The sequence below is a fragment of the Ictidomys tridecemlineatus genome, chromosome 3 (genome assembly GCF_052094955.1).
Source record: "Ictidomys tridecemlineatus isolate mIctTri1 chromosome 3, mIctTri1.hap1, whole genome shotgun sequence".
In the NCBI taxonomy this organism is placed as follows: Eukaryota; Metazoa; Chordata; class Mammalia; order Rodentia; family Sciuridae; genus Ictidomys; species Ictidomys tridecemlineatus.
The window spans coordinates 14,779,409-14,791,783 of NC_135479.1; the positions used below are offsets into that span (position 1 = coordinate 14,779,409).

Consider the following 12,375-nt stretch of genomic DNA (forward strand, 5'->3'; position numbering starts at 1 on the left):
GTTAGTGATGAAAAGCTAACACATTCCCAAACCAACTATAATCTTGTGGATGGCAGGAACAATGATTTGTTCACAATGGCATTCCCATTGCAGGATGTTGTAAAACCAAAATATTGCTTTTGTACCACTTCCCAAAACTCAGGGAGATCTGGGAGGAAGGGGAAAATGTTTCCCCTTTGGTATCTGATGCTGCATTATTTCTAGCTAGTGTAGGTAATATGGAAGGCTGTGGGCCTCTATCTGGAAGTCTGAACTTTAGTTTTGAGGGCAGGTCAGATAGGCTACTGTATTACCTGCCCCAGGGTCACTGCTCATGCAATCGACCTGATATTCTGACCTTAGAAATTATATTCAAAGTTCTAAAATGCAACTATTTGGCTTAATAAAAAAAAACTCAGAAATGATACAAAGAAAAATACATTCAGATATCATCAAATCACATTTATTTTCACCAGAGCCAACATTTCATGACTGATCTGAGAGAAAAGATCTCGTTTTCTGATTCCTCATGCCTCTTTCTAGAGTGAATAAACTCTTTCCAAAAAAGAAAGCCAAATCATAAAATCTTACAAGAGATTTTTTCATTCTCTGACTTTTTTTTCCCCCAGGACTGAGGAATGAACCCAGTAGCATTCTACACTGAGCTACATCCCCAGCCCAAGATGATTCCTCCTGACACTTAAGGAAAATAGTTCTCAGGCAGATGAATATTATACATCTTTAGGAAATTAAGGCTAAACATTGAAACTAAACCCAAGAGCCCATATAGGTAAATATGTCAAATGTGAACTCATAGATTACTCTGCAATTGCTTATGAAAAAAAATTCAGAGATGTTTGCAGCCTTAACCTATGAGGCAAATTTCATAGAGCAAAGGGTGGTGGGAATGAAGATGTAAAAGCAGGATCTTTGTAGATCTAAGAATGATCCAATTAGGCACATAGCAAGATGGTTCTGGGTTGCCTTCTGTGACCCTCTCACTAGCTGAACACTGAGAATGAAACTCCTAGTGACTGGAGTGAACTCAAAGAGAAAAGTGAACTTGTGGTTGGACTGGACACAAAGGACATGGGGGGCCTGAAACATGTCTGTTTTATGGGACAATATAACACAAAGGGTAATGTCGCCTCATGTTGTTTCTTCCTTTCTCCTCTGTCCACTCTTCCCTCCCTGGGGAACCCCAGTAGTAATTCTGTCAACCACAGAGCTGTTTCTAGTCAACAATTATGTGAATTGCACTTTTCTGCTTGTTGAACAGCAAACTGATTTTCTTCTTCTTCTTTGTTATACTTTTTCTGCCTATAGGGCAATTTCTTCCTCTTCATTTTGCAGGGCCGATAGTTTAAATACAGTGCTAAGATGATGCCACCCACTCCAAGGACGACAATGATGATGAAGAGGGTAGAGTTGACTCCTTTATCAAGTCCTAGTCCAAGCACAGAAGACAGAGAACTGAGAGGGGTTTGAGGACAAGAGAACTAACCCCACCCTTACCACCAGGCCCACTTCTAAGTCTCTTCCTCCCCAGCCCAATAAAATCTTTCTTCTTTCCATGCTTGAGTAACAATCTCAAGGGGCTTGAGTTGCAGCTCAGTGGTAGAGCACTTGGCTGGCATGTGTGAGACAGAGTTAGATCGTCAACACTACAAAAATAAATAAAGGTATTGTGTCCATCTACAACTAATATATATATATATCTCAAACCCCTAAGGGAATTCCATCCTGGGTCTGACAGCAGGGCAGCAGCAGTTACCTTCAACAGTGACATCAATGTCTTTGCTGACAGAGCCCAGCTTGTTAGTGGCCGTGCAGCAGTAGGTGCCTGTGTGGTTCTGGGTTGCCTTCTGTGGCACTTCAAGGTCAATGATCATCCCATTCCAAGTACACTCCAAAGCTGGAACTGGATTTCCCTCTGGGACACAGGTAAGCATCTGCTCCATTCCTTCTACCCATGTCTGGTTTCCAGGACAACCAGATTCCTCTAACCTTGGCTTATCTGCAAAACAGAGTCCCCAAGGAAGCCAACTCAGTATGCTCTGTTCCCCTTCTCACCTCCATGCTGAGCTCCCTCTCCCCACACCACCCAAATGCTGTTCCCTCCACCTAACAGTTTTCTTTCCCAAGGGGAAGATTATTAGTTCCCTGTTTGAGCCAGCTCCTCTTTCCCTCCTTGTGGAAAAGGAGTCTGAGATGCAGCCTAGAGTATGTTTACAGATTCAGACTAATGGTAACACTGTTCTGTTACCCATTTAGCTTCCCAATGGAGAAGGAGTTGAGCAGGGGTGAACTCAGAAATGAGGATTTTCCCACTTTGCAAATTACAAATTTTGATATAGAATTTTTGGAAACTTTCCTCCTTAGCATCAGCTCCAACTTCCCCTTCCTATGTCCTCCCAGTCATCAGCTCTCAACTATTGCTGTTTAATCACTGCAACCACTTTCCTTTTGGGTTCCAATTTCCCTTCATCTTCCTACCCACTCATTTTCTTGGGGGCAAGTAAGCTTGGAGAGCTTTCACTGTATTTTCTTTAATTTTTCAATGAGGAAAATATGGCAATGTTAACAATGAAGTTACTGGCCAAGAAGATCTCTGGGAATGGGGAACAAATAATCCTTATTTTAAGAAAGACCAGGTCTCTACTCACATAAGACATGAAGCTGTGTCACAGTGTTTTTAACCAACCGCTGACCCTGTACTTCCAAAGAAGCCTCACAGGAGAAATTTCGGCCATCATCTTCCTCCCTGGCAGTAAGTAAAAGCCATACAGTCTCCCCAGGAGCAGAGAGGGTTGGGGCTCCCTGTAGCTGAAGAGTAGGGCTGGGTGATGTTAATACATGGCCTGAACAGGTCACATTAATGTCTGTCCCTGCCAGAGGATATAATTCTTCTATCTCCAGGATGGGTGGAGGGAAACCTATAAAGAAAGGAAAAAGGACCCAAGAGGATGAGGAAGGAAGTTCAAGGCCATCCTTGGCAACTTAGTAAGACCCTGTCTCAAAATAAAAAATAAAAAGGGCTGGGGTGTGACTCAGTAGTTGAATATCCCTGGGTTTAATCCCCAGAACCACACACACAAAAAAAAAAAGAAGGAAAGAAAGAAAAAGGAAGGAAGAAAGGAGAAAGAAAAAAGGATAAAAAGGAAGAATAAAGAAAATACATTTTTCAAAACTGGCAGCTATTTTTGTACTTTCTGCTGGAGGTCTCCCTTGGATAGACAGACAACAGGAAAAGAGACTTTGGATGCCATTATGCTTCTGTAAAGGCTGAACAACAAAGAGGTTTGGGGATTTGAAAGCTCCTCTTATAACAAATGCAGTGTACACATATTTGGTTATATGCCTTTATTGAAAGGACAGTAAGATCTCTTTTCATCTTAGATTTCCCTTCAAATAATCATTCTAGAATGAAGTTCAAACACCAGCACACAGGATGGCCTTAGGAAGCAGAGGGTGAAGGCTGGCTAGAACTGTCATGATGCACATCCCAACCTGCCTACACATACAGAGAAAGATGAAGACTAATATTCACTTGAGAGCATACCTGGCAAAGGTTAGCAGAGATACCTACAGTTGAATTACCAACCCATTTCTGTGTTAGTTTTCAAGAGCAAAGAACTCACATGGGAAAAAGAAGAGGCAGGTCACTTACTGTAGACATACACGGACTTTCTTGTTTTCTGTTCCATTGGACCCAGAGACACAAGGCATGACAGCTCCTGATCACCAGTCTCCATGGCCCGAACAGTGCCATTGGCCCATGCTGTGTCCTCTTTCCAGAAGAGGAAGGGGCTCAGCTCTTGATCTCCCAGGAACATGTGGAATATAACTTCTTTGGCTGGAAACACCCTGGACACCTTACAGCTCACAGTCTCTGCCATCCCAACCTCCAGAAGGGAAGAGATCCAGATCTGTGGGCTCTGAGAGAATTCTGCCAAGAAATTAGCAAAAGGCAAGAAAAGAGGAAAGTCATGATAAATCATGTGTTATGTAGGACCATACAATGTAGGATGGGAGTGGGGCTAAAATCTCTCTCTCTCTCTCTCTCAAGGTGAGTTAAAAAGTAGAGGTGGAGTTCAATTAACCTCACAGCCTCAACCAAAATGAGAACTCAAAGGCCAAGGCAAGATGAGCAAAATGAATGCCAGGATTCCTTTCACACCTGGCCTCAAACTCACCAAAGATCCGGAGTAGCTTGATAGCCGAGTTGCCATGAAAGAGCCCTCCACCTTGTGAACTCAAATCCAATTCTGCATGGCAGGAGAAATTACACCTGTCATTCTCCCTTTGGGCTCTGACACTGATGGTGACCTCAGCTCTTTGAGAGGCCACAGTCATGCTCACAAAGTTCTTTCTGTGCAGTTCTTCATTATCCTGGAGAAGGGTAAGAGTGAGGTTCTCCAGGGGTGTCACACTGGGTACTTGGCACTTCACTGTAAAGGCTTCATCCACGGCCACCCATGCAGGCTGAAGCTCCAGGATCACCTGCTCTGGTGGCTCTTTAAAACAAAAAAGGTAGGGCTTGATGAGAGCTATCCACTTCTCCAGAAAGAAATGGCATAGGACAGGAAGCCTGTGAATATGTAAATGACAGAAGATGACTACTACCTTTAAATTATCTGATATAGTGTCAATTTCCTGCTGCCCCCACCATAGATGGGATGAGTTAGTTTTCTAGTTCTTCTTGCTCATCAAAGGTGGCTAGAGCCATAACCCAGAAATGTGACAATGGAATGGAGGTCCTTTGCTTTTTTGCTGCCATTCTGGAGAGCTTTTATCTTTTACCAGGGGTGTTCAGAGGCTGAGCAACTTCTAAAATACTTTTAGCATCACACAAAAATCACTCTAGCTAACTAAGTTTTTCACCTACAGAGATTTCACTTATTCTTACAGACCTACCTTTACTACTGCTAGTTGCCCCACAGAACGATCCCCCTCACTACCTTCTCCAACAATTCAAAGTCTACCCATTCTTCAAATCAGCTCAAAATGACTCTCCTTTCTGTTATTCTAACAACTTGTAGCAAATAATCAGCACTAATATCATATTCTGTTGATGATTCAGAAGTGAGCATTATTAGCATCTGCTTCCTGTCCTCCAGAAGGTATGTCTGGATGTCCTCGTCAGTCTGCTAACACAAAACCCAGAACTCAGCCTCTGCCAAAGGGAAAAAGAAGCATCTGCCTCTGGAATCTTCCAGTATGACAGAAATCTTTAATAAGGGCCCTAATTCTCCCCTAAATAAGACAGATTCCCGTTTTTCCACTCCTCTTTCCTCCCCAGTTTTCTGCCCCACTCACGATACACAATGATGTCCAGGCTTGTATCCTTTTGAATCCCTGCACAAGAGAAGAAGCACTGCAGGACAGAGTTCTCTGTGACATCTTCCAGGAGAAACTCCTTCCACTGAAGCCCTTTGCCCACCTGGATTTTCTTTAAGAACGTCTCAATTCCACTGGGTCCTGGATTTGGGCAGGTTGTGCTGCAGTTGATCACTAGAGACTGTCCAAATTCCACTAGGGCCTGATTTGGCCAAACAGAAACCTCAAAAAGCTCTTCTATGGCCCCTGAAATGAACCACATATGCCGAAGACTTTTGGTGAAGATCATGAGACCCAGACAAAATACAAGGCTTATTTTATCTAGTTCTAGGTAAAGGAAAACCTGCCCTGAATATAAAAGGTTCAGGAGACTGAACAAAAAAGAACTTTAATCACTGGTTGAGAGTCCCAATTCAACCATTACTCCTTCACCCATCTTCTTTCTTGAGATCTTGACTTCACAATGGCATTTTGGAGTTGCTAAAATCATGTCCACAAATCTATTCTTTTCCTAAGCTTTCAGAATTTTGAGAAGCTCCCCAGGACTGGCTACTAAGGACTGTCATGGGATTAGCATACAGATCCCTAAGTGAAAGAGCTTTGTCACTTATACCTCAAAGCTGTGTTTTTCTTAAATTATAGTTAATGACTGCCTTTACTAGAGTCAACTGGAATGCTGTAGATTCCAACTCCATGTCAGACTGAGTGATTATGAACTGGTGAAGGGCTGGGGATGTGGCTCAAGCGGTAGCGCGCTCGCCTGGCATGCGTGCGGCCCGGGTTCGATCCTCAGCACCACATACCAACAAAGATGTTGTGTCTGCCGAGAACTAAAAAATAAATATTAAAAATTCTCTCTCTCTCTCTCTCTCTCTCCTCTCTCACTCTCTCTTAAAAAAAAAAGAGAGAAAAGATGAACTGGTGAAGGCAGGACTTGGAAACATGCTAGCGGTCAAAACAAGCCTCTTGGGGACCTTCTACATACCAAACTCTCAGAACCACTAGCCTAAAGGTGACTACCATGGTCACTCACTTCCTATGGAACTTTCCACCTCTTCTTAGAGTGAGAATATTCCATTTTGCTTTGCTGCTAAGGCAACAACTGTTTTGAAGTATTGACAAGTTTGTTCTCTGATGCTTTAGAGCTAAATGACCCCTAAAGGCCCATATATTAAAGGCTTGGTTGCCAGATTGTGGCACTACTGAGAGATGGTGAAACCTTCAGGAGATGGGGTCTAGTAGAAGACAGTCAGGTCATTGGGGCATGCCCTAGAAAGGGATATTGGAATTCCCAGCCTCTCCTCTCCCTCCTTTTGCTTCCCAGCTGCCATAGTTGAGCAATTCTGTTCTACTACATGATCCTACTATGACGTTCTGCCTTACCACAGACCCAAAAAACAATATGGTTGAGTAGTCATGGACTGAAACCTCTGAAACTATGAGCCAAAAAAGCTTTTCCTCAAGTTAATTTTTTCCCTCAGGTATTTTGTTCCAGCAATGGAAAGCTAACACAATGTTAGGGAAACAGTCTCAGATGCATTGAGGGAAACATCAGATATATTTTAGATACCTGATGTAGGTAAGGTGCACAGTCCCTTTTAGCTACCATGTCCACCATCCACTATATCTACCAAATATTTCCCTCTGCACAACACCTGTAGAAATATTACCTGATAAGGGTCCAGAGTTCCTGTTACCAATGCAACAACTTTTTGCAACTGAGCTATAATAGGCCCTGTCCTAACAAGATCCTATTATAGGGCTGGAGATGTAGCTAGTGTTAGAGTCCTTGCCTAGTATGTGTGATGTCAGGAATCGGTTATGGCTCGTCATGACACAAAAGGTGGCACAAGGAAGTAAAACATTCTTTGTGTGTGTGTGTGTGTGTGTGTGTGTGTGTGTGTGTGTGTGTGTGTGTATGATGCTGGGGATTGAACCCAGGACTTTGTGCATGCAAGGCAAGCACTCTACCAATGGAGCTACACCCCCAGCCCAAGTAAAATGTTCTTGAAGGGAATATCTCTCTACTGAGAGATGGTAAAACCTTCAGGAGATGGGGTCTAGTAGAAGACAGGTCATTGAGGCATGCCTTAGAAAGGGATATTGGAATCCCAGCCTCTCCTCTCCCTCCTTTCACTTCCCAGCTACCATAAAGTGAGCAATTCTGTTCTACTACATGATCCTACCAAGACAAGAACAGTCATAGAGTAGCAGAGAACCTTGAAGAAAAAGACACATTTCCTAGACAGAGTTCTCTCTGATTGTCTATTAATTTAGGTTACCCAATTACAACCCAGAGACACCTGGAGATTCTGTGTTCCAGTGAATCAAGAGATAGGATAATTTCTCCCAAGAGTCAAGATGAATAAATACTGAAGTGTTGCCCCATCCCCTTGCTCACTGACCATACTGGCCTAAAGAAACTTTCCCAAATAGCCTCACCTGGGCAAGGGATCAATGTCAGTAGGGTCCAGATACCAAACAGAAGCATTTCCATCCTTGGGAGAAAGGCTAAAAGCTGGAAAGAAAGAAAAACAGCAGTAGTGCTGGGAAAAAGTGACCAAAAAAAAAAGATATAGAAAATTATTTTTTGATATTGTTAAGTCAGCCCCTTTCCTTATACCTCATGTAGTCTGGAGAGACTATAGCAAAAATAATTTGAGTGTACTAAAATAAATTCTTGCATGTATTTATTTAAGTCTGGCTTATGAGCATAGGATAAAGATGAGGGAAAATATGTAAAAGAACAAAGAAATACTTGATTTTTTTTTTTTGGCAATACTGGGAGAACTGGGGATTGATCCCCCACTGAGTTGCATCCCCAACTGTTATTTTATTTTTTAAATATTGAGGTGTATTCTTGCTAAATTGCTGAGGGTGGCTGACCCCAAACTTGCAATCCTCCAGCCTCAACCTCTGGAGTACCTAGAATTATAGGTATGCACCACCACACCCAGCTATGAAGGAATATTTGTTTAGCAAGATTCTTATATAAAATTGTACAGTACTTATGCTTTTACTAGTTTGCCTCCATCTATTAGACTGAGTTCACAGAAAGCCAACATGGAAACATATAAAACAGTTTAGAGATGGATTTTGGTAGTGTTTCTCTGACACTATTCAATAAAAGAATGTGACCCTCAATCTAGAGAACATGGTCATTACAATCTTGTTCTCTGAAAAAAGGGAGAAATGTTTCATCAGGACACTGTCTTCAGGACCTCTGAGAAATATTCCTCAGATAATTCACCTCCTTTTGACCTGCCTCCACATTCACCAAAAAAACTTTGGATTACTGCTTTGGCTGAGTTAAGTCTTATGTGTTCACTTTTTTGTTTATCACCAATTCATACCAAATTGATTTTCTTTCAAAACACTATTCAAGCTAATTTTTTCTAAGAAAAATATCATTGAAGATATTCTAAATAAAACACTCAGACTCTGAAGAAAATTTCAAAACATGAGTTTAAGAATGTCTTCAATGATAAACAGATCTTGCTAGGTAAAAGATATATGTCACTCAGAGCAAAGTTTGGCAAATAAGGCGACTGAGTAATATTTTTGTTCAAAGAATATTAAGATAGTTGAATAAAGAGATTTTTCTTGCCAGGCACAGTGGCACATGCCTGTAATCGCAGCAGCTAGGGAGGCTGAGTCAGGAGGATCTTGAGTTCAAAGCCAGTCTTATCAATGGCAAAGCATTAAGCAACTTAGTGAGACCCTGTCTCTAAATAAAATACAAAATAGGGCTGGGGATGTGGCTTAATGGTTGAGTGCCCCCGAGTTCAATCCCTACTACCCCCACCAAAAAAAAAGAGAAAGATTTTTATTTTATATCTTGGAAGTTCTAAAAATCATTTTCAAAGAAATTTTAAATAAAGGTGAAAGGTGTCATCAGTGGGAGCTCATAGCCTCCCAAAGTATAATTCTGAGGGATAGCATTCATTTAGAAGTATGAATTTAGATGACTATTATTTTATGCATTAAAGTAGACCTGTACAAAACACAATGTTTGAAAATTCAAATATAAAATGAGAGTTGAGTGTGATTCCAAGCATACATTGTGGAGAGAAAAAAGGAAAGTAAAAAGAAATTTTTCTTAGAAAAAAATAGCTTGAATTAGAGTTCTGAAAGAACATCAACTTGGTCTGAACTGGTAGTGAACAAAGAAGTGGACACATATGACTTAACTCAGCCAACAAGAGTTGGAAAAAGTACAAAAGTCCCAAGTGGGACTGCTTATATTATATGTTCTTTCTTCCAACAATCACTGAGCATCTACAACATGCCAAGCTCTTTAAGGTGTTGAAGATATTTTGTCCTGTGACACATAATTCCTACAAGTCTATTGGGAAAGATAAATGTAAAAAATAATAATTCTACGCTAGGGATATTGCAAATAATAACAACAACAACAATTCTAAGTGTTATAATAAAAAAGGAAGGGATGTGGCTCAAGCAGTATCGCGCTTCCTGGCATGCGCGGGGCTCTGGGTTCAATCCTCAGCACCACATAAAAATAAAATAAAGATGTTGTGTCCACCGAAAACTAAAAAATAAATATTAAAAAGGAGATAAGAATCAAATGAGTTAGTGCAAATCAACTATATAAATAAAATAGCAGTGTTTTAAATATTTTCTACACCTTACATAAAATTTAGACAATCAATTTCATATGTAATTTTTTTTTTGGAAGTGGCATGGGCAGGACAAAAGAAAATGGATTTCCTACTGCTTGATGGACATTTTAACATTCATTTTGTTTGTTAATTCATTTTGTTCTGGTGCTGGGGATTGAACCCATGGCCTTGTGCATACTAGACAAGAACTCTACCTCTGAGATATACCCTCAGTCCATGCTATGTAATTTTAAAAATAATATATCAGTCACATTATCTATCTGCACATGATATAATCCAAATGAACTTTTGAAGTCTTTGAGGGAAAAGTACTCTCTTCATAACTACTTCAGGCTTTAATACTCTACTGTTCTGTATCTTATTTCAATGACTATTATATTCTGAGTAATAATTTCTAACATTCAGTAAACATACATTATAATCCAAGCATGGGATAAACTAATTTGCTTCAGATCACACAGTTAATAATAGGGGAAGCCAGAATTCAAATCTAGGCATTTCAAATGTTCACCAATGCTCAGTCCTTCACTGCTTCTGTACCTTCCATGAATCCAAGTTATTTGTGCTTTGATGGGACCACTTTGTCACAATTCTCCAGAAGTTAATCAGAGCTCCTTCTATTAATCTCTCTTGAGCTTGTTGATGTAGACTTCTGCTACAAAGTCTGACCTTGCTGTGAATTTATCTCATTACTACGTTCTGCTCAGAATCTTAGGTAAAACAAAGATTTTCCATTTCTGATCACTAGTAAACCAAATTTATTTCCTTGTAATCACTACTAGTACATATTTATGCCCATAAGTAAGCATAAGAAACAGGGTGCAGGGATGAGAGATGCAGATTCTTTTTGTTTTCACATTCATATATTGACATACACTTTGTTCTGTTTTTTCATGCCCTCCCCACCACCTATGCACTATCCACACAGCTCTAATCTTCCAACCTTGCTTTCAAGAGGCAGGTTATGATCAGGTTTTCAAACATAAGATTTTATATTCATTTTGTTAATAAAATCAGCATCCCTAGGAGAAAACAATTTTTAGATCTCTGGCTTTTTCCACAGATTCTATGCCAAATATTTAAAGATTAAACTATCTGAAAGTCTAGGCCAGCACCCCAGTCCCTGCTGTGGATTGCTTTGGCTGAGTGGCCTGCACTGGACCCCCGGTACAAGTTCAGGATTCCCACCTTCCACACCTTCCTCTTACATACAAGGGTTTCTTATAGACAGGAGTTATAGTCTGCCCTTTAAACCACCTTCAATTTCCTCTGCCTGTGATTTTCTTCCTTCTTCCCCAACACTACCCAAGTTAACTTACCTCCCTTCTGTTAGAGCCTCAAGACTCACCCTCAATTTGTTACTTTCTTTTCCCATGGCTCACATCACCCTCAAACACACTCTTTACTTCAAAGACCTGTGTCTCTCATCAGTGTCTCTCCCTCCCTTGCCCTGGACTGGCAGGACCCTTTGTTTTATCCAATGTTGGATCCCAAGAGCCTAGAATTTTTACAGACAAAAAGATACATCTTATGCAAAGAAACTTAGCCCACCGCCAGAGTGGAGGACATCAGACTAGTTCTGGCTGGGAGGAGCTTCCAGGATGAGGGGCGGTACCTGACCATAGCCTTGAGGGACTTTTTTTATGGGGGGGGGGCGGGGTACTGGGGATTGAACCCGGGGGTGCTCTACTACTGAGTTACAGCCTCAGCCCTTTTCATTTTTATTTGAAGGTCTCCTTAAATTGCTTAGGGCCTCGCTAAATTGCTGAAGCTGGCCTCGATTTTTTTTTTTTTTTTTTTTTTTTTTGGTGCTGGAGGTTGAACCGAGGGCCTTGTGTATAGAAGGCAAGCGCTCTACCAAGTGAGCCCTTGGCCAGCCCTTGGCCTCAAATTTAAGCCTCCCCTCTGAGCTTCTGGGATTACAAGCATAGTCATCACGCCACCTCCATTAAAATCTTTTTTTTTTCCTAAGGCAGACGGTATTTAAACATTTTTAAAATATGTGAAAGGCCTTGGGTTCAATTCCCAGCACGGAAAAAATAGAAAAGGAAAATAAACGAGTGTTCCTCGCGGCACCCAGTCCAGTTCACTAGTGTGAGGGGCGAAGCTCACAATGAGCGAGGCCTCCAGACTTGACAGAAAAGCCGGGGCAGAACCCAGAATGAACACAAACCAAATAAGACCTAAGTCCTCACTGAGCCGGGGCCGTTTGCACGTCCCTTGCCCTCGCGGGGCCGCTCTTCGCTTCAAGGGACACCAATCTTCGATCGTTAAGACGCCGGGCAAACTCCGCTCTCAACAACTCGCACGCGCTGGGACCGTTTGGTCTGCACCACCAGGAGGGGGCGCGTCTTCGCGCAGCCGCGGAGAGGATTTTCCTGATCGCCTAGAAACTCGTGACGCAAACGCGAAATCT

General features: G+C 41.5%; 1 protein-coding gene across 5 annotated transcripts; it reads right to left on the reverse strand.

Moving 5' to 3' along the window:
* Positions 1-426: 426 nt before the first annotated feature.
* Positions 427-12,310, reverse strand: LOC101974487 (intercellular adhesion molecule 5). 5 transcript variants are annotated; one of them, XM_005328206.5, is made up of 8 exons: positions 12,155-12,310; positions 7,762-7,837; positions 5,299-5,565; positions 4,176-4,496; positions 3,650-3,928; positions 2,646-2,915; positions 1,754-1,996; positions 427-1,426 (listed from the first exon to the last, which is right to left on the reverse strand). In XM_005328206.5, exons 2-8 carry the CDS (start codon positions 7,814-7,816, stop codon positions 1,218-1,220), a joined length of 1,644 nt encoding a protein of 547 aa, XP_005328263.2. In that variant the 5' UTR covers positions 7,817-7,837; positions 12,155-12,310; the 3' UTR covers positions 427-1,217. The 5 variants fall into 5 exon arrangements, with proteins under 5 accessions (XP_005328263.2, XP_040124528.2, XP_040124532.2 ...); XM_040268594.2 differs by having other exon boundaries at positions 12,133-12,310; XM_040268598.2 differs by having other exon boundaries at positions 7,762-7,865; positions 12,155-12,309.
* Positions 12,311-12,375: the final 65 nt, after the last annotated feature.